A 23714-nucleotide genomic window follows, 5' to 3' on the forward strand; every position below is an offset into this window, starting at 1 on the left:
AATATTCAGACAGAGATTCCAAATAGGGGTTCCTACAACTCCCGCAATAATAGTGTTGAGTATATCATTATTCATGAGGATTTGTTTTGTTTCACTCAACAAATCTATCTACTAAAGGGCAAGTAGCATAATGAGTAGAGTATTTAGCTACCGAATGACTTGCTAGATTTGATTCTGTGTGATACCCCTGGACATCCTCAGCTTTACCTAACTTTTCCTGGGAAACGACAAGAATCACAAAAAAAGGAACTGCTTCCACTATCCTGATGTGCAAATCTCATTGGCTCGTAAGGGGGAAGCTCTATCTCACCAAAGCAACCTTCAGGTTGATTACTGTGATTAATTTTTTAAACTATTATCAAGTATTACAAGGTATCAGGAGCTAATGTGTAATCATTAGGAACATTGGCACTTCAGCCATCCATAGCAGGCCACATAATCAGGGGCACTTCATTTTTCCTGATAACATGACATGCAATAGGCCTGGAACCTTATATGAAATCATAATCCCTGATAATGTAACTACAATTTCCTCAAGCCACCAAGCCCATACATCAGTGTTGAAAAAACCAATGCCCAAAATTAAAACTATCTCATAATCATTAAAAATTGGTCAAAGAAAATCTATAAGATAATAAAAATCAATTTTTGAAGGTCACATGAGTACTGTAATACTTGTAGTATTACTCAATAAACTCAAAAAATAAACAAAATAGGTTTTCACTTTACAAATGCAAGTGGTACTTATTCATATAATTGTGAGCCAGGAAAAGTGGAAAGAATATATAGATGCAATTTATGGGCGGCCAGATTAGAAATATGAATAGACTAAAATATTGCTACACCAATGTGCATAGGTTAGAGCTGGGGATACTAAAGAGCAGGTTAAACATAGAAAAAGTGCCAAAGGAGATTAATAGAAACAGGCAGTAGAAATTGTTAACAGCCCCACAGTGTTATGTGAGAGTCCAGAGAAAAATTAAGGATTGTTTGGATGTATACATAGTATTTATGGGGAAGGAATCTGGGTATAAGATTTCATTAGATCAATTTTGAGTCCCATACAAAAAAATAACTGCAGTATGTAAGGATGAAAGGAATGTGATGAAAGGGGAGAGGAACACATTATACATGATTTCATTCCATTTCTTGTATTTCATTTCAATAATGAGTTCATTTATAGAAATGGACAAATGATACCATGGGAATACCCTTGTATGCTTCATGGATTTTCAGAGGGTATTCAATAAAATATATTGGGCAAAGTTGATGGATTTTGTTGCAGAATTTGGTAATAATCTGGAGGAAGAGGCGACTTATTTATTTATTGTATGTATATCAGATGACATAGGTTATGGTAGCAGAGGATGAATCATTATGGTAGCGACAGATAGAAAAGTGAGACAGGATTGAATATGATCACTCCAGCCTCCCTATGTCTCTCTTACCATGTGCATATTGAAAAGCATGATAGATGGTTGGAAACCCATCTCATCCTACTTCCTATCCTGATTCTCCACCTGCTACTCTCACTTGTACATTCTTAGACATATCCTGGTTTTGGATTGGATCCAGGATACTCCTCCTCCAATTGAATTAGACCTCTGACTTCCCAGTACACCTGGTTTTTTCACATGTAATATTTCTAAATAGTTAATTTCTAAATCCCAGACAAGCTCTTTACCTTTTTGTGTACCATTCTGATTTCTTATTATCTTACTTATTTCTCTATATTTTGGCAGAGCTGTTACCATTATATTTTACCTCAATTTTTCATCATTTCCATCTCCTAATTCACTGCACATATGTACTTTCTTCTCCCTAGTTACGTACTAACTTCCTTCCCTATTTATACATATGTTTCCTACCTATCTCTATATCTATCTCTAATAACAATAGTTTCTTAATCACTTTCTTTCTTTAATTCCAAAAGCTTTCTTTTTAGCTTTCAATAATACATTAATAACATCAATACATACTTGATAGTGATAGGCACAAAAGGAGTGAGATGGAAATATGGATTGATAGGAAAGTAGATACGTGTATACAAAGAAAGTAAACATGTTACTTTAGAGAAGAAAGAACATAGTGTAAATTAAGTAATTAAATTGGAATTTTATTGACTGATTTCTTGGAGTCATTTCTTCCATTTAAAGTTTTAATGTTTCACTTTTTAATTTCTTTTTCTTGCTTCATTATTAAATTGGTATTAGAGAGGAAAAATATTCCTTTCAATGAAGAAGGTGATGGTAAACAGTTACTTGAAGGAGAACATTTTCTAAAGGCAAAAAGAGTATGAAAATTGGTCACAAAGCATGGGATATGAGGAACAATTTGTGTTGTGCAATGAGTTTATGCTTTCACCAAGTGATTTGAGTAAGTAAAATTAGTAAGGTGAGTTGAAGGGATGATATTAATAAAAATAGGAGGAATATAGCAATGAAAATAGTTTCCAATTTAGTAATTGTGCAATTTGTTTAGAAAATGAGCTGCTTATAAAATTTCCACAGGAAAAGCAGTATCTGCTACTGTAAATCACTACTTGTGGGAGGATACTATCTACCCTGTGGATAAACATTTCATTTCTTCAGACTAGCATGATTTGTTAAGCACTGAGATCATTCTGGAACTGGGCAGAGAACCTGCCCAGACTTAGAATCCTTATTTACCATTAACTCATGTGATATTCCATAAGATTATTTATCTTACCCATCCTAATGTAGCAATTATAATGCATTAGCATCTGCCTCTATGATGAATATATCTGTCTCTATGGTTGTAGTTCTCGAGTCTTATGTCATTTTCAACATCAGTGTCTAAAACTGCTGTCATCAACACTAAAAGTATGACAAATATATTCCGGGAGCTACATAGCTGAAATGTTATCATTTATAGGTAAAAGATAACTCCTCTATAGCCACAATAAATTACTGATAGAGTTATTCCATTTCCATAATGGAATAATTTGGAATTTAGATTAGAGATATTAACCATGAGCATCCATGTAAACACTGGCACCATTTCATTACGTATACAGTAAAATACCTTCATGGGTAATTTTTACTCTGTTCTGTAAACTTTTGTATGATGAATGTTGTATACCTATGCATAAACCTATGTTACTGACTGAAAAGTATAAATCTCTTTACAATATTCCTCAACACCATGATCGCCTTTTTCATTATACATAGAGATTACGTGAAGGTAAGATGCCAAAAGAAGGTCAGTCTTGACCCATTAACATCTACATATCCTCAGTACCTTTACTTACTCAGATATTGCCTTGAGTATATTAATCGGGTTGAATTCATGCTGGTTTGGGTCAGTAGTAATACCTTCTGATTGGCTATGCCACCCAAGGATATGGATTGGACAGACATCTGATAAAATATTTAAAGACATAATACAAACTCCCTGATATTATGCAGTAAACCTACTGTATAGAATAATATCTTGGTATTTCATATTTTTCTCCAATGCAATAAAATATATTACCAATTGGTAGAATTTAAATTATCAGTCAATATTTTTACAACCTACCAACGGTGAGATGTGATTCTGACTTCATTGGTACTATTAAAGACAGATGAATACCTATGAATAAATATCAACTTGGGGGGAGGAATGGATGAGTACGTTTGACAGTGGCCCAAGAGTATCTAAAATGAAATCCTAGCAGGACCATTACTTCATCTCTTATGTGACCATAACTTTGTCTCTCATGCATTCCATCATATGAAGAGACCTCCATTTATGTAAATGTATCAATTACCCAACAGGAGGAGGAAATGAAGTTAGTTTAGTTCAAAACTTAGAATGAAACTTGAAATAATCAATTAATATGAGGCAGCACCTAGGAAATAATTTTATTTTTAGTATTAAAATAATCACTAGTAATCTAAACGTGTCCTTTCCATAATGGCTGAGAATACACATAGTATAGGAACAACTACAATACAAATAAATCTTATGGCAAATCACAGCACAACACTCTTTATATGGTACATAACCTAAAGTATATCACATGATAATTTGTACCATGGATGAGAATTGTTTCAATTTGTATCTAATAATATACAGGTATGCATTCCATTCATAATTATTATTGATTTGTTCTTACTTTAATTCAGAATTTGGAACTTATTTATTATGGATAAAAAATTATGAGTATATTTATGCAACAAAGAAATAAGGATGATTTTGACACTAGAAACGTAAACTGAATATTGAATCAGAGTAGACTAAGGTGCTTCTCAATGATTCAGGGGCAAGAGTTAATTTCTCTCAGTAGCTTATAGATCTGTGTAACAAGAACCCAATGACTACATATTTTCAATCAATTTGCCAAATAAGGATTTGGTTAATATTTTATTGCCACGTATGTAGGTATGTTTATACGAAGAAAGTAAACATGTTACCAAGGAGAAGAAAGTACATACAGCAAATTAAGGAATAAACTTTGAATTTTATAAACTAAATTCTGGGAGTTATTTCTTCCATTTAAAGTTTCTACATGTGTATTTTACTTTTTCATAAAATGTGGAGCTGTTGTTGAGGGGAGCATGGGTCCTTCCACAACTGCTATTCTTTCCATATAATTTGACCAATAGAGCTGGATTTCAGATAACAAGAAAATCTGTGCAATTAATTTTCCTGGGAGACCTACTTTACTTGTATACTATCCTTGGTCTACTGAGTATTCTTTATTTAAAAGAGACTTTTTGAATCAATTTTTTCACGATCACTACTGATAAATCATGCTGTGAGAAACCAAGAGCAATTCAAAGAATATTTTTCTGTGTGGATCATCACAAAGAGCCAGAATTTCATATTGGTAAGATAGGGACAGAAATGAATATAGTGTTTTTACTAGTTTTAGGATGGGGGATATTCAGAAATTTAGAATTCTAGACTAGGTATTGTAGAAAACTGGAACTCAATACATATCATATTCTTTTATTCTACAAAACATGGGAAAAGGTTAATTGGAGGTATGAGCTGAATTTGAAGGCTTCCCATGTTACTGAAAATTCTACAAAATGAGTCAGAGCCAAATCATTGATTATCTGTATCAAATTTGAGATTTTTTAAGAACTTCCAAAGATTATTGGTATATTTGGGTGCAGAAAAGAGGCATTACTGGACATTCTAAAGAATGGTGGAACAATTTTCAGAAGATTTCTTAGGAGCTGGGAGGGAACTTCTCCAGAAGTAGATAAGAACAATCTGTCACATATATTTTCTTCTTGTGTATGGATGTATGTGCATTGTAAGAGTGACTGTTGGCCAGACTTGACCATTGTCAACAGGACAATTGCCTAATTACAACGAGATTTATATAATAATAATAAATAATAATATGAATGATATTCCATATGAACAAGAAGGTAAATTTGGGGCTAAAATGCAGAAAAAGAATTTACAAAAATTTTGACAAAAATGAAGCATATTTGTAGATGTATTGATAAAGCAAGTTGCAATGGTAAGTTAGGAGGGATTTAATAATTATCAGTACAGTTGGAGAAAAGGTAAAGACTATATGCATGGTGGAATGCAGTAAGTATGGGAGGGAGTAATCAGTTACTTCCTTACAATACCCATGGGCAAACCTGGACTTCAACTATGGGAGGGTCATGATCAAATAATACTTCTTGAAAACTATATCATATCATCCCAATATTTTTCAAAGATTCAGCATTATTTCACATATCAAATCATGCCATGTTTTCATTCAAATAATATTAGCTATACCCAATATTGTTAAAAAATATAGAAAATGTTCAATTTATGCCATGTCATGGAAGGTAATCATCAAAAACACTTGGTTTAGACAACATAAAAGGCATGATATATATGGAAAATATTAGCTAACTTAGAAAGGTATCAGTTAGAGTTTATCATGGTTAGGCCCAGATTGAGGAACAGCATGATCAATTCGCACAATTGCCTGGGAGCAAAAAATGGTGAGGAAACATATCCTTTGGAACAAAATGATGAGAGTAGGCTGAAGGGTTTTGAAATGTGTATTGAGAAGGATGAAAAAGTGAAATAGAAAGAAAGGAAAACAAATGAGGAAGGGTTAGGCATGGTGGGGGGGGGAGATAGGAGTGTTGAAAGAAATCAAATAGGGCAGGAAAGATCAGGGAATTTCGATTAGTCATGAGATGTTGAAGATGGTGATAGAGGGGAGAATGTTAGGCAAACATGGAAAAGGAAGGAATAGGATAGGCTTGTGGGATAGAATGAAAGGATGAAGGAAGTATGCAATCATTATAAGGAGTAAGGTCACTTTCAAGTGATGAAAAATTATTCCCACAGTTTTGTCTAATAAATCTGGGCAGGGTAGAAATGGTGAACCATATTAGCATGACTTCATCAAATTATAGTAGTACCTATTATGCTATAGAAAGATGTGATCATGGAAGCAAAAATAAAGCATATGAAAAATGTAAAAATGTGGTCAAACATTGAGAAATCTACCAATGAAGAACTGGAAACTATTGCTGCAGAAGTTTCAACAGACACAGGCTAAAAATAAACTGGTCCTATTTAAAAAATAATTCAAATTTATAGAAATAGAAATCAATTTTATTTTCTATTTTTGTTTTGTACAAAAATCCTGCAACTGACCGGAAATTACCTTTCAAATAATAAGCCAGCACATTAGTTTGAAATAACTGAAATAAATAATCTTGGTAATTTTCAATGAATAATGATTTTATGTCATTAAACTGCCTTCAGCTCTGTTGATTTTAGACTACCCACATGTAGGGGATGACTCAATTTAAGATGCAAAAACAGCCGCCAGACAAATGTTCAATGGGGGTTCTACAGTATTATTTAGGAATATTTTTACTTAGGGAATAGATTATGATGAGTTTAGGAGTTCTGATTAATAAAATGATCAATGCTAGAATTAACTTGCCAAAATCAGTATTGTTTCCATTTTGAAAATTAAGTAATTCGATACTTTCAGCAGAAGTGCATTTTGATACAAACAGGATGCCCTGCTGCAGGATCTGACATTTGAAAAACTTATTGCAAACACTTACTGTTATTGGGTTATCATTAACATATTGGCTAGGATAGAGTAGGCACATAAATGACAGACTCGCATTGCTGCAATTTTGTTCAACATTAAAAGTAAATCCTGATTAAAACTAGAGAAATTCTGTGTCATCCAACACTCAATTTCATGCCTGACATCAGGATGAATCATATTTGATGACATTGGTCAATATTCTTTGCATCCTTTAGGAAAAGGGAATAAATAATGTAATTTACTGATATGTGAACATTCTCTTTATATAGAGTCATCAACAGTGAGGAATTGGCATTCTGGTAGAGAATTTACTTCTAAAGCCAGAAGTTCTCACTGTCAATGACTCTATAAGTAGTGTGGATCAAACTTCTATTATTGCAATCATTTCAGTTTCCTTCAGGATATGTTGCATACATTGTCTCATTAATATGAGAGACATTGTTAAGTATTAATAGCATGAAATAGTTATGGTGTCCTATACATGTATTATTAAATATAAGATGAAAATTAATTAGAATTATGCAATAGCTATTTTGTTTCAGTTTTACAATGATTTTCATTCAGCTGTTTTATTACTCCATTAATTTTTGGTTTGCATTTTGTTTGGTAATAATTATTTAGTTTAATGATCTTGAAATGACATGGGGCATGAAAATTAATTTTAAAATTGTGTTTCAGCAACAGCATTTAAAACTGTAGCTAACCAGGAACAATTACTATGTCCTGTGAAATTTAATAGGCAGAGGGTAACTATGCCTTGGCAAAATCAAGTTTTAAGAATTCATCGTATAGGAGGGTTTACTATATCTTTCCTTGGGTATGATAATTCCTAGATTTTGCCCAGAACTTCAGGATGAATAGGTACCTGGTTATTATAATAATGGCCCTATGAGGGACTTTTTACTGCTGCCTGAGTTTCACTACATTCATTAGAAGCAGGATGGTAAGTCGTCATCCACAAGTGCATCACTCCAGAAAGGCGAGCCAGTATTATGAAAAGAAGGCTCTCAAATACACAGCCTTAATCCATAATAATTTGCTGTGGTGTGCCAAAATGGGAGATCCTCTTTGTACCTTTCTGCACCACCTACATGTAGCTATAAAAAATACAGGCAAATAAAAAGATGCTTAATTTCACCCTGCACTACATTTGACAACAAAGGTTCTGATTGCCTGTGATGCAATACCCACCCTGTCACAAGATCTAGCTCCAATCCCATTTTCTCTACCCAAGGATTCAAGGGAAACAATTGCAGGGATTAGACAGTATTAGATCCAGCACAGCTGAAAAAGCAAAGCACCATCAGTTTCAAACCACAAGATGCTTAAGTATTTCTGAACATTGTAAAAATTCCTTTGAATTATCACAAAGGTTTGAACGGAAATAACTAACTTGTAATATAAATTTTTAGTGGATTCCAAAGATAATTCAGTTTTTCCATCATTTGAACCTAGATAATAATATTGATATGCAGGCTTAGATAATCTTAATTCAACCATATAATGTTTGCTCAGGGTTTTCATAGTTTCCTCTGAACATTCTAACTTTTCTGCTGATTTCATTTCTCAAACTTCTATAGCATACCTCTATTTTCCCAGTCCTTGAGTTTGTATGCTTTCTTTTTTCTTCAGTTAGGTCCAGTAAGTCATCAGTGATCAAAGATTTCCGTAGGCCAGTAATTTCCTTCATAGCTACTAAAAATCTAGTCTTCATTTCTTAGCATCTTTCTTCTTTGATTTATCCTGTGTTGCTACATTTTTCCATTTCCTCCTTTTTTCAATTTCTGCAGCAAATCTAAAAGTGGCTCAATTTCCTTCAATCTAACTCCCATAAGTATCCAATTTCTTCTTCAGCTCTTTAATCTCAAATAGCACCCAGCTATCATTAAACTGGGGTAAATTTCTGTATATGCCCCAAGCAGCTTAGGCAGTCCTTTAGTTGGTTCCTAAATTTCTAATTCATGATTATGTAGTCAACTTGATATTTTCTTACACTTGGCATCTTCCATATACATCGACTTCATGGGTGGTTCGGTAGGTGTGTGTTTGCCGCCACTAATTTGCATTTTTTTCAGAATTCTACAGGGTATTCTCCTCTTTCACTTTGCTTTCCAATGCCATATTTTCCAAATATTTTTCTTTCTCTGCCTTCTTCATTAATGCATTTCAGTTTCTAATATATATAATCTAATATATATAAGAATACATAGACTTTCTGCTCCATTTACATTGTATAACTTTGACAATATTGTCATACACATCATTTCATCATCATTGCAGTTTGTTGTTGGTATGTAACCTTGTGCCACCATTTTAACTGTAGGTTTCATTGCTACTTCACTTTAATGGCCCATCCATTTTATTCTAGGAGGCTCATCCCTCTCATTGCAGGACACTTTTGCAATATTATGCTCACTCCCACATATTCATTCATAAAATCTGTCTGAATGATCCCGCAAGTGCCATTCAAATACCATTCTTCATTATATTTACACCTTAGGTGTTATCCATTTCTAGGTATCTGAAAACTTACATTCTCTAACCTTCCATAAGCCCTGAATTACCACAAATTCCAAGTTTTGATTTCAATTTGTTTAGCAGACAATTTCAAGTAGATCCCACAAAGAGATCTGAATGGGGGATTAGTTAACCTTGAGAATATTTTACTCAGGAGGGTTCCATTATATCTTTTATTTAATTCTGTAAAGAAAGAGGCAAAATCGATGAGCTCAGCTCCTTGGGATGTGAATGTGGTGGTTTCCGATTGCCTTCCACATTGCAGTATTGAAGTCATTTTTGTAATTTTTACCGTACCTGAAGTGAGATGAGTGCTACCATACTAACCACTCAAGTCTCCACCTGCATTCAAATAAAGGGTGGTTGGAGCTTACTCCTCTGGATAATTGGCAGTCCATTGTCTGAGGAAAGCTTAAATTAAAGTCTAAAATAACACCAAATCATGAGACTTAAAAATCCATAAAGATATAGAAATTGCTCTCTGTATTGAAGCCAAATAAACCATCAACTGACTTGAAGAAACAAATATAGATGCGTACCACCTTTGTCATAATCCTCATCAAAATGAGCATTCATTCAAAATTTTATGAATATGAATTACTATTATAAGAACTTATTTTAAAATTATTTATTTGCTTTCAAATGGCTTTACTTCATTGAAATAATTTGTAACTAGGACATTAGGCTCTGAAACTACATCTCAGAGCCCTATTAATGATATAATCAATACAGACACTTTCTGGTCATAGAAATGGATTATGTATAGAGTTATCAAATCGAAAATAGAATTTATTCCAGCCCTGATCAAAGATCAAAATTCCATTTGCCAATTTTACATAATGTTTAAATTTATGGGCTTTTTCATAATGTGGATGATTATTCATATAATGGAATGAAAAGTGTTCATGTTTTTTTAAAACACTACTGCCACTTCTAGTTGTTAATTGGAGGATTTCTGTATTCCTGTTTTGAAAAAAACATACTATGCATCTGAAGAAAATGCAAAGTTTTTGAAAACTCATTATGAAAATCATGTTATCTCAGGGTGGCAATAAAAAAATCAATTTTAAATTTATTTTTATTATTTCAAGCCATCCAATTATATGGAGATGGAATTCTCAAAGAGCTTAGAATGACTTGTAGTGTATTTAAAATATTATAATTATATTTAGCTTATCTAACCAATGACTTATAAGGACTAAGAGGGTCATTAGGTTCTAACCTGAAATGGCCAGGACAGGTGGGAAATCTAATGAGCATATATATCATCATCATCATTGCGGATTAGCTTTCATCGAGTTTACTTTTTATTGGTTGCCCAAGATTTTGTTATGTTCAGCCAATACTTCATTTTCCTTATTGCTTCATACATTGATGAGTTTAATCACTGTAGCCCCACCAATACATCCTTTCCTATCCTTCCTCAGTAAATATTTCCTTCCATGGTTTCTTCCTTTGCAGATTTCAGAAAAGAGTGACTACATGGAGCAGAGATTTCAAAGAGTTGAGTTTACAGCCATATTTAGAGCACATTATGTCAGTTGGATTATGTTCCATCAATAAACATATGATTAATAGTTGCAGCAATGTACTTGAGTTACGAGAAAAAGAACACACCATTACTGATTCTTTATTCTCACCACAAATTCCTTTCCCACACCTAGCACAATGAAAATTTTATGAAGAGCACATGAACACATTTAGGTGTTGACATCAGTGAATTATTATTTAATTCATTTAGGGCTCTTAATCAAGTACACCAGCATTTTCTCTATTATTTTCTTTTGCATTATTTTATTTGCACCCTAGGAAATTATGAAGAATACATTTTTTTCATTTTTCCCTAAGCCCAGGCTTCAATAAAAGCATGGAGAGTATTTTGGGTGTAATCATTTTTGATCCTGACCAAAAACCCTAGAAATAGCAATGTTTGATTTCATCAGAATTTGAGATGCCATTGTGTCTTTTTAGTATAATCCATTTCCTGAAAGCCTCTGTACTCTTATCATAGTTTTATCAACACACAACATTACTGGTTTCAGAAAATGCCATTTACATTACATTTTTCACAAAATGTCATTTAGATATATTATGTTATTTATTTTAATTATATTATTTTATTTTATGGAGGTGCAAGGAACAGGGGTAAGAGCTGTTTATAAAAGGGAAAAAGAGAATATTCGGGAAATTAAATGTGGAGCATTTTGTGGAGATGTGGTGGTCGAACAAATTGATATTGCCTTCCCCACTCTCACACACTTCCAACATAGTAAAAACTCATCCCCTTCAGTCTCTCCAATATTTGGAAACCTTTTCCACTCCAGCCCTTGATTTCCACTTTTATTGGATGTAGGATCATAAATTTTGATGGCAACATCTAGTCTAGTGTAACCCACCATTGTCATGAATTCATGCTTGAAATCACTACTAGATAGGTACTGCTATGCTGCACTTACTGCATTAATTCCATTATTATAATTGTTTGCCTAGCCAAAGCAGGAGTTCTCTCTGTAATTTTTTTTGCTAAATACTGCATAAATAAAGTTACTTTTAATAATATTGTAACCAGCTTAATGCATTCATTTGATATATCTTTAAATTAAATTGATGTAGAAATTTGTTGATTATTTTCATTTATGCAAATGTAAATTTTTATCATCCTTTATATTTTAATGCTGCCAAAAAATATATACTACGACAATTTATTAAAATTTAATTGATCTCTATCTTAATATTGATATTTATTTTACTTTGTAATATCTGCATTATAGCATTAGTATTCAATTGTATCTAGCTCATCTCACATATCTCAAAAGCTTTCCACTTTTTATTTCCTGCTTAAGAGACTGTTGGCCATTCCTCTTCCCCAAAGTAATTTTGTGCAAGAATTTGAAATGATTAAAGATATAGCAAAAAAAATGGCTACAAAAAAGATTTCATTAAAAAAATACTACACAGAAAACTTTCCCTTAAAGCAAACAATTTTTTGTTTAAACCGGTTAATGTGGATGAAAAAGATTAAAAATGGTGTAGACTCCCTTATTATGGATTGATTTCACAAAAGATAGCCCACCTCTTCCCTAGGGAGAAATTTCAAATAGCTTTTTAAAGTACGAACAGCTTAAAATCATCATGAATGCTACAAAAGCCAAAGTAGAAAAACAAAATAAAAGTGGCATTTATAAGGTAACTTGTAAGGACTGTAGTGCTATTTACATAAGCCAAATGGGGAGATAATTAAAAATACAAGCGGAGGAACATATACCCTGTTTTAGAAATTGTGACCTCACTTAATCTCACTTCGTCAAGCATCTCTGGAAAGAAAGTCAAGGGAGCGATTTCAACCCGGAACTGATATAACAAATTGAAAAAAGAAGGAAGATGGACAAGAGAGAAGAGCTGGAAATCAGAAAGAATTTGAAAATGGGTGATTTGGTTAATGATTTATTGTTTGAATACCTCTCCCCAATTCTGGAAGCATCCCTTTCCTTCACAGAAAGACCTAACTACCCCTCAGCCCCCACTGTGAACCCACCAATCGCCTTTCCTGACGCTTAACACCACTCTCCTCCTTCCCATCAATGCCGGTCACAACCCTACCTCTTTCCCTCCCTCCCGCCCTCTCTTTCCCCCTCTCTCACCCACCCCTTCCCCCACATGAGTGGTATGTGAAAGGACCGCAACTTGACTAATTTGTATCTGATGATGACGCACAAGAGCGTAAACTAGCAGTACAAAAATAAAGAACCGTAGAAAAAATACATGGTGTTCTTCATTTAATAAATAGCATTAGAATTTGTCATTTTGATCTCTTCTTAATTTTGTACATTTTTTTGAAACTCCAATTAATTTTTGTATATCAGAAATTGGGATTTTCCCTACTGCAAAACAATGTTATTATTATATTTTAACTTTCAATTTTGTTCTGGACCTGTTTATTGATACCACTTCTGGACCTACACATCTTTCATCCAGAAGGAGACTTACATGCCACTTCTTGCTAATTTTCCACTTTTCTTGGGCTAATGACTGATTCTCTCAGCCGCAAGTGCTACTTCAATGTTATGAGAGTTATAAAATGCAGTTACCATTTTCAAAGAAAGGATTTAGTTCAGTGTTGAATTTAATTAGATGGTGAGATTATAAGAATATTCTTTATAAAAAAAGCCCCAAGAGCACTGTCATAGTAGGCATATAACAAAATACCTAACCATTTATCTTTTAGAAAAATTTATTTATTGATGATTAAGGCACAGGTATTTCACTGAGAATGTGTATTAATAATATATATTGGAAAAATCATCCATGTAAACATTTTCATACAAATCACTAGTGGGAGCAAACCAATACATTTAATATTTAAAACTAGGAATTACTTTGTTTTACACATTTTTGTAGCAGTCGACTCTTAAAATATAAAATACACCCTTAACTATAAATTAAAACATAGATTAGGCTCAAAATAAATAACTAACAGTTTTGTACATTGTTATTATCTATAAATTCTTAACTACAGGGTGATTTGCAAAGATACTTTGAACTGAATATATCAGTTCATTCAGCTCTTTACAGTAATAAATATACAATAAAAACATCTTTACTGCTCACTGGTAAAATTTCTGTAAAAATATCAGGAAGGTATAAAATATAACAATATTTTTGTCACTTATGCAAGCTCTTCTCTAAGGATTAAGTCCATCCATGCAGATTATTTTAGTTGCCTAACAATACTGCATCAGGGCCAAAACTTGGAAACAATTATTCACATATATCATGAGAGGACAACAAAATTCCCATGATTTATGAATGGCATTTATGGTACTTTCTTGGCTATTCCTATTTAAAATATGATGGAAGATGTAACAGGAAGAATACTAAGACTTTATTTCAGAAAAAATTTGTTAGCTTATAAAAATATTATCGATTCCTATCATCCAAAATTAGGAGAATTTACTTTTAAAACATAACTCATATCATTTGAATGGAGAAGCAAAAAGAAAAGGCAGGCAAGAAAAAAATTATGGCTAACCTATTGAAATTCAAAAGGTTTTCTCATTCTGAATGGCACTGGTAATTACCCCTATCGCATACTCTTACATTTAAAAAATGACCAAAATAGTTATTTGAATTTTATTTTCAATTGAGTTCTCCTAATTTCTTTGCGCCATCCAGCTTATTTGTATATTAGTGTATATGTTCATAGTGATGTTTATCTTGTTTATAAGTTATTATTGATAAGACTTATTGATAAGACCCAATATTTCATGAGTAGAAACCAGAATTTACAGATCTTATGAAACTTGACTGCTAATGCCATACAGAAGAATTCTCCTGACTTAAAATAAAATCCAAACTCATTTTTATCAGAGAGAACTAGTGAATGAAGAGGCAGTCTTGTACAATATAATTAAAAAACCTTCACCAATTTAACTCGTCAAAAACTCCATGAAGAAAAAGCAGTAATTCTTTCCTATAAGGAATGAATGAATTCTTATTTCTTAACTTACCCGGAGATCTTAAAAAAAAGACTAGGGGTCATTTAAACAGTAAAGAGGGGAAATTTAAATTCAATACATGACCTGGAAAAATTATGTTTTATGTTTGTTTTAACCATGAGAATATGATCTTTGAAAAATTTAGAAAATAAATAAGACTTCTAAAAAATATAGACAACTAAACACTCCTAGCCTCAAAGAAATCAAACAGATTATAAAAACGTAGGTTTCTACAGGTGCTCCAAAAATTTGAATACTTATATTTTGTCCAAAGTCCATAAATTCAGAAGCATTTATTTTCATATCATAATTTTTCCTAATATGAACATACTTAAAAACATTCATTCACTCTGCACCATTTTTCATAATACCTGTTTCACCCTCTTAAAATGAAGCTTTGGGAATATTGGTCAAAATCATTTTCAAAAAGTTTTCAAATGGAGAATCCATGAAGAATAATTACTGTCAAATAGACCAATTTTATTTGTTGCACATGGTTGGCTTGCTGACCTAAATATGAGGATCCCTGACAAAGGCAGAAATTAATAATTCTTAGATGCATTTAAACCAAAAATTGAAAGTGCTTATTTTTAGACAACTTTGACCATCTGACTAAGTATAGCAAATGTGTACTTTGACTCTTATCCCTTGCCCACAGGACCTCACAGAGAAAAATTTCACTTTCTGGCATATTGTGCCTCGAAACTTGTGCAAAATATTTCTTTAGTGTTGTGTTGCAAAAGTGATCAGGACTACAGAGCCTACAGTTGGTATAGCAAGCCCAGAGTTGAGGTCGAAACAAGAAATTTAATTCTAGTGAGAATGATATGATATGAGATTCTTCTCCCTATAGACATTTACCATTACTTTTAATCATCTCCTCTGTCACAAGCAGTCATCCTGACTCAGTCTTTCCTTTTTCTCCCTCTCCCTCTATCCAAGCACTGTCTACTTCCCCCGATGAACTGTTTTCTGTTCCCAAAGTGCTGAGCCTTCATTTTAATGCCACCCCAAAATGTTAATGTAACCATAGCCTGATTATTATCCCATCCCTGATGGAGATGCATATATCAGTCAATAGCAAGTCAGAAGTTTTTTGGACCCTCCTATTGACTCAAAATTTCAGTAAGAATCAGGATAAAAGAAACCACTGTAGATATTTGTTGCAAGATATGTACATGGAATACAGAGTTGAAAGAAGGGAGACAAAGTTATCCATTTGTATTCGATGTCAGCCAATTTCTCATCGAATCATTCATATACCAAGTCAGATTTTAATCGCGAAACAAAAAGCTTTTTTTTCGTCTACAAGCTACGATTCGTGAGGGCAACTACGACGGTTTAATAAGCCCTATCGCCCACGCCACAGTATACATATATACGAGAAATTGGATTCAGCTTTGTGAGCACGGTGTTTATTTAAGCGCTCCACCTTCCACCAGATATCGATATCCCTTCGCGAGCTTCCACGGAAGACGGCCTCCCGGCATCCCTCAACGGAGCTTAAGGACAAGCGCCAGGGAGGCGAAAATGAGACACAGAGCTAAGGGCGCCGGGCGGAAAAGGGACGGGGATCCCCCGCGGAGCAGTTCCTCAAGGGGTTCGGGGACGTCCACGTAAACCCTTTTCCTGCCCACCCTCTCGATTAAGGACTTGAGCGCGGCCACGTCCACGGGGTCGCTCTTGGCGCTCCATATCGTAAGGGTGTTGCCGTTGCCTTCCGAGCCGAGCAGCTCGACCATTGGGCTCGCGGAGGCGGCCGCTAGGCCGGCCCTCACGGGGAACGTGACCGGCTGAGATACGGAGTTCATCCGTAGAGCGTCAAGCATGTCAAGGACGTGGCGCTGAGAGTAGGCGGGCGTGGAGTTCTCGGGAGGTTCGTAGCCTTCGTCGGAGCCGTACAGCGTGGTCCAGCCGACGGAGAGGGTCACCTGGGGGAAGATGGTGCGGCAGGCGTAGAGGAAGGCGTCGGCGTCCACGGGGGTCTTCTGGCTCTCGACCGGTCCCTGGAGGATGTCTGCGTTCAGCCAGACGGGAAAGACCATCTAGAAAACGTTTTGGGAAACAAACTGAAGACTTTTGCCTATGCAAATACTCCGCAGTCCACCGGGCGCGTGCATCAGCCATTCATAAAAAAATATTAAAAATATTCAGATTTACATAAATTTATACATGTATACAATAATAATAATTATTAAAAATGGTATTCTACCGGTTGAGGTAGGATGGGGGTCTATGTAATTTACAACACATTAATACCTTTATTTGTCTCTCCAAACAGAATCTGACATCCGAAACTAAAACAAGCCCTTTTTTTCCATTCCCCACATAAGACCTTCATTCCGTCCAACATTTCTATCGTGTTTCTTCTCCTTCTTCTCTTTCCTAACCTTCTCCCCTCTACCACAGTCTTCAACATCCCATTGGAAATCAAAATCCTAAGTATCCGTCTTATATTTGTCCTTACAAAAATAAATGTCAACTCGATGCATTGGAGCAGTTGGAAATTTTGAAATGCGTCCGTTGCAAAGATGAACTTGCCAACGAAATTTTGTATCCCTCTCACTCCCCACTCCTAGACCTACCACTCTTCCAAGCTAATGATTGACAGCGAAAGACTTAATTATCTTTTCTTCCCAGCTACATTTTAACCTTTTTACCCCTACACCCTCCCTCTCCGACCAACCCCCACTCCCTTGATCAGAAGGTATATATAGTATGCCAAGTTTGCTTCAATGGCGACCACCTGATGATGACGTTCAACGTCGAAACCTGGGTCGTGTTTATTAAATAAAGTGTGTGGAATTACAAAGTAAATTATTTCATTTCAATTTTAAATTAAGTCCATTGCCTGGATTTTCTAGTCCCTGAAAATTTCAGGTAGACGTGGTGGTAAAGATATATCCAGTACCAGCCCGGGTATTATATAGACGGGTTGAGAATTCAAACTTTTAAAATATTCCACATGACAAACCAGTTGAAAACTTACCTCGTCCTTGAATTTTCCGAGGACCGGAAGAGAAGCCTTGAATGCCTCCGTCGTTTTGAAGTCTAGCTTTATGCCCTTCGACCTCTTCTCTCCGACGTGATCCAGGAACTGCTCAAGGGATATGTCCGATGTGTTGGCCGGAGGATGACCCATTATGGGCAAAATCTCGCCAGGAGAATCGACCAAGGTCCCCAGGACCACGTCCGCTTCCAACATCATCACGTTTCCTGTTTGGTAAGAGCAAAAATGGATTTATTTCGGCAGCCTACTTGAGCGGGAATCAGTCTGACTAACAGCAGCGAGCTCCTCTCGTGCTTTGATCATCGCTGACGTGAATGCGATTCGCAGCTTCCAAAATACGTATCGCGAATATTTCTCTCCCGCACACAGCGAAAGACATCGGGAGTTCACAATCAAGGAAGTAAAGTCAGATCCTATGCAAAAAAATTTTATATGTACATGCTTCAAAAATTAATAACCCAGGGATATCAATAAAACCCAGAGGGACAAGAATTTTCGACTAAAATAGATTTGAACATAGTATATACATCGAAGAAAACACTGCAAATCATATAATCTACTTTTATAATTTTACTTAAGAATATAACGTGAGTTTTTTCCTGTAATGTGTAATACCCTGTTAATTTAAAAAAAACCTCCTTGATAATTTGATACACTTCGGTGGGTGTGTGGGTGTATTTCCTACCATATTAACTCGGCAATAAAATAAAATGAATCGCAATAACAGTTTTTCGCGACAAAAAAAGGCCATAGGTGTTACAATAGAGTACAGAATGGTGGAAATCTTTTCTCCATGGTAGGATGAAATACATTTCTTTGCTCTATAGCATTACTCATTTCAAGCGTAGTAATGTTTTTCGAGTGAAGAATCATCCAATACAGTGGCGGAACAAAAGTTCCTGATGCCTGGGGAGGACCCTGAGTTTTGTTAATTAATAATAAAGTAGCCAATTGAATTGCGCCAATATTTGGTTTAATAGACTAACTATATAAAAAAACGTGCAATGCATATTTGGGGAGATCTAACTTTAAGAAATACGAACGATGAACGAACGACCACAGTGGCACAATTAATCGCTGTCATTCATCGTACTTCACACACGTGTCGCGGGTATGCCACGCATTTGAGATAGGAACAGTCATCGAACTCGCCGCAAATTTTTTATAGCTCGATTAGTTCATGTTTTTAGAATTGACTGATCAAGCAAATAATACATAGTAATGAATGAATTTTTAAAATAATGATATTAATTTTAAATTTCAGAAATATAATAAAATAAGTAATAAGTCTATCATTTAACTGTACCAACAATTCATTTTTTAATATCCTTTTTAAACATAGAACTGAAACCATTTACGTCATCCAATTTATCTTTTTTGGTATTCTATCGGTTAAGGTAGGTTTTGAATGGTCCCAGACTACACAACGATACACTCCCACTTTCTTCCTTCGCTCCATTCTGTCCAACGTGCCTATCCCATTCCTTCTACTTCGTTCCCCCCTCTTTCACAGTCTCCAACATCCCGCAGACAATCAAACGATCCCTTCTCCTCCGCCACCACACCCTGCACTTCCTCATTTGTCTTCCTATCTGTCTACTTCACCTTCTCCAAACCCACGTCCCAAAAGCCTCCAATCTACTTCTACTATCTAGCTATCATCCAGCTTCAGTGACCATGTTTCCGCGCCGTAAAAAACACGCTCTACGATATCAAGGTTTTGACGAACCGTTTTCTTAATATCCTTACTCAATTCCTTCTTTCTTGTGAAAGCTACTTTGCCTGCCGAAATTCTTCTTCTTATGTCCCTACTCAATTGAGTTTTGGTCCAGAACACTTCCGAGATAGGTAAACTGTTCCATCTGCTCTAGTTTATAAACTCATATTTTAATATTTAACTTAGCCTTTCTTTTCTATGAAACCACATAACCTTTGTTTCATTTACATTCATCCTCATCCCATACCTATCATACTGAATTACCAATGCGCTCAAAAATGCTTTCAAAACATTGGCTGACAGGCTTAGTAAAGCTTGAACATTTATCCAATATTGCCAATTACTCAACGTAGAATTTCGAACTAAAATCAAATCCAGTATTTATACAGGGTTCGGGTCGCGGTAGTCCAGTGGGTAGAGCGTTGGACTGCTGACCGGAGGGTCCCGGGTTCGATTCCCGGGCAAGGCACTCTGGGCACCTGCAGCTCCACCCAAGCTAAAGTGATTTTTCGGGTACCAGGTCTTCCTGGGAAACCATAACCGGCACAGGGAAAGGAACTGGCCCTACCCTGATGTGTGAATTTTCACACGCCGTATAGGGCTTAGTACTGGGTGATCTCTACCATCACCTACTAAACCGACCTTCGGGTTGATTACTGTGTTTATGGTTTTTTTTTATACAGGGTTCGTCCGGAAAATAAGTGTACTGAGCTCAGGAAAAAAAATTTATTACACTTTTACATATCTTAAGCTAATATTCCTCAAAATAGGACCCTTGTGAGTCGATACACTTGTTCCAGCGGCGTTCCCATTCCTGGAACGCTCCCACGAAGGCATCATCGGGAACCTCTCGAAGACTCGTCGTCGACCTCTTCTCTGCCCTCCACGAACATCTTGTGCCACCGAAAGATCATGTGTCTGGACATGGCTGACTCCCCGTAAGCCTGGTTAATCATACCGACAGTTTCGGTAGACGATTTCCCAAGCTTTACCGCAAATTTGATGGAATAACGCTGCTCCAAAAACTTCGGCATCGCGTTCCGTGACGTGGGTCGAAGCGTGGAGGTTCGCGTTAACAGAGCTCCTCACTACACCACAGCTCAGGGCGACTGCCTTTTTCAGCGTCGCTTGCCAACATACCCCCCTCCAATCGTAGCCCGTCAGAGCGGTGCTGGGCGCGCCTGGAGCGGCGCGCCCAGCCCAGGAGTCAGTACACTTATTTTCCGGACGAACCCTGTATTTTCACTTCATAAAATCCCATTTGCTTATGTTCTCGTATTTTTTCCCGAATATAATACATTTTGTATCAAAGAAACGTAAAAGAAGTCCGATAGTGCCTAGTGCTGTCATTCCATTTCATTGCCAATTATAATAAAAAACACTTCATCCGTTGCAGTATACTGCAGGTGCGAATCGGCCCCACCACCTCTAGTCAGTAGCTCCCAATCCATTGGTCCAAAATACTATATGATCCATTGGTAAATTACCTTAAGTGAAATATATACGACAAGAAATTATTATCGGAACACATATAGAATTATGCATCAAATCATACGTAGAGAAAATTCTAGTGAAATAATAGCTAAATTCTTCTTCGCAGAATCAAATATTTGATTTGCAAGGATATCGGCTTCCCACGTAGTTGAAGAAGTGCCTTTAGGGTAATATCAATTATCGACTCGGAATTAACTTCACTACAGGTATTGTCATACGCTCAGTTGTGAATTTGCAAAGATGCTCAAATCTTAAAGAATCCTTAATCCCACCATTCATCTCAAAGAAAAGGAATTGAAGATCATTTAAATTTAAATCGATGCTCTAAAGATACGTGTGATTTGAACTTCCTTTCAGAACACATCGGGCCCTGCCACGCCCATCCTTTCTCTTTTTGGTATGTAGAAAAATATGATATGATGCCGTATGAATCCCATTTGAATAAATGTTGGACAGGATATTTATTCCTGGTGGTCATTGCGTATCTTTTTTATGGATGGCCATCGTGTTCCAATAGCATATCCTGTTGTCCTCCAACCACCGTAAAAACTGATCCTCACCTCAAGGTTTAAGGGCTTCGGAGAGCAAAATCCGACAACCAAACCATATTTTAGCTCGAAAACAATGGTACGAGTGTGCTGGGCTTCGTCCTTCTCGTCCTCAGCACCTGCGTTCGCTGGGAATGTTTTCCTACCCTCGCGGAATATTTTGGCGCGGACAAAGGAAGGAGGGGAGCAGCTGCCTGCCGCACCATTCCCTTCGTGTGCACGCTCGGTATCCTCTTCAAGAAGCTCGCTGAGCACACGTGCGCTGGACGGAAATGGACTTCTCTTCACCCTTATCTCGTCCACACATCCCCAATAAGCGATAGATATTGTTATGCATGAAAATAATGATAAACCAATCCTTATTATTATATTAAAAAGGTTATATCTACAGCAAGCACTATTGAGTAGTGCGTGTAAGCATTATTTCACAGAGCACAATATAGCGGTCAAGTCAGGCAATAACAAATACACGTACACAACATACGACGGAAATCTAACATGGCGAAATGAAACACGTAATCAAGGTTCGCGAATTTCTTCCACGCTCACTAGAAGATGACAATCACTTTCCAGAACCCTTAAGAATAAGTCGAAGCAAGGACGGGGTTAGGATAAGCTCCACTTGAGGGAGTGATATCCACACATTGTTAGCAAAAGAATACGTATTAAGTCCTCAGCCCTGAAGTTTGGTTTGACTGGTTGGAATGGCAAAGCTCACTCCGTACTAGTTTTAAGCCCTACGGTGTGTAAAACCACCCTCTTATGTTTGGGGGCTAGTTTTTATCTTAGACCGTCTGCAAATTCCCGGAAATTCCTGCCATGCAGAAAAAAACATGCAGGTTCTAGTGGTAATCTTGGGAGTACTAGGGTAGATATACTACTCTCGTTTAAAGCTAAGAAATACCGGTCAGTGAATAAACGCTGTGCCTATCTACACGACTTTTTCCCCCAAAAAAGGAGCATTATTGTTCAAAGCGGCCCATGCTTAAAATTCCGCTGGAGTAATAAAATGAGTATTGTGAAAAGTGGTAGGAGTGATTCTCATGTTATTTTACTTATTTATTGGTGACTTAATTCAATCAACACTTTCTTCACTGTGGTGCCTCGTGCCTAGTACGGAATAATCAGCCCATACCACTAACCAGAGCATGGGCGTACACGATACCTTGAAGATGTAGGTGGACTATGATATGGAAGTTCGTTCGGGAAATCGGGTTGGTGTAACACTCAACGTTCCTCCCTCAAGAGAGAAGTTGCTGGCGGTTGTCGAGTGAACTATCTTTCGGGGATCACCACTGAGGAAGGACGTGAAAGGAGAGAGGGTTCTCGATCACAAAAACAACATGCAATGCAAAAATTTTTTTAATGACTCCCGTTAAAATCACCCATCGAAAAGACTTGTTGACCTTATTGACACATTCTCTGGACATGCGGAAATTGTGGAAGTTCGGATGCCTTCCTCCATCTCTTTTGAAACTTCCCGCTAAAGAGGGTTTTAACACTTGGGTGAGATCAAAAATTAAGAGTCAAGAGGAAAAAGGATCGCTAAGAGTTTGACCCCCTAAAATCGCAACCTCGTGCATACGTGGGCCCTGCCAACAGCATAGTTAATGAGAATGGCAGGAGTTGGTCTCTGCTGTGAATTAGATAAACCTGGGAAAGCCCCATTACTCTAATGTCTAAATTTTCTCTCCTATCACTAACCTGTCCCCTAGTAAAATCAAACAGCGGTTAAATAATTAGTCCGAGATCAAGCTGCTTCCATTCGACTATGGATAAGCAGACAGCCATGACGAAATGGCTATTTTAAACGTTGATTCCCATTATAAAATTTATATTGTGGAACAAAACCGGTTTAGACGACTTTTCGTATATGTTAACATTTCTCTCC

At 36.1% G+C, this 23714-nt stretch overlaps 1 protein-coding gene across 2 annotated transcripts in view; it reads right to left on the reverse strand.

The window, feature by feature from the left end:
- Window positions 1–13425: 13425 nt before the first annotated feature.
- Window positions 13426–23714, reverse strand: part of LOC139700126 (protein FAM151B) — a 75261-nt gene continuing 64972 nt past the window's right edge. For both annotated transcript variants that reach the window (XM_071598657.1, XM_071598656.1), the window contains exons 3-4: window positions 18044–18270; window positions 13426–17099 (exon numbers count right to left, since the gene is read on the reverse strand). In XM_071598657.1, coding sequence (XP_071454758.1) covers window positions 16548–17099; window positions 18044–18270 — 779 coding nt within the window. In that variant the 3' untranslated portion in view covers window positions 13426–16547. The remainder of the gene's footprint in view (window positions 17100–18043; window positions 18271–23714) is intronic.

This window comes from Hetaerina americana, unplaced genomic scaffold (genome assembly GCF_022747635.1).
Source record: "Hetaerina americana unplaced genomic scaffold, ioHetAmer1.1.p SCAF_10, whole genome shotgun sequence".
Taxonomy (NCBI): Eukaryota; Metazoa; Arthropoda; class Insecta; order Odonata; family Calopterygidae; genus Hetaerina; species Hetaerina americana.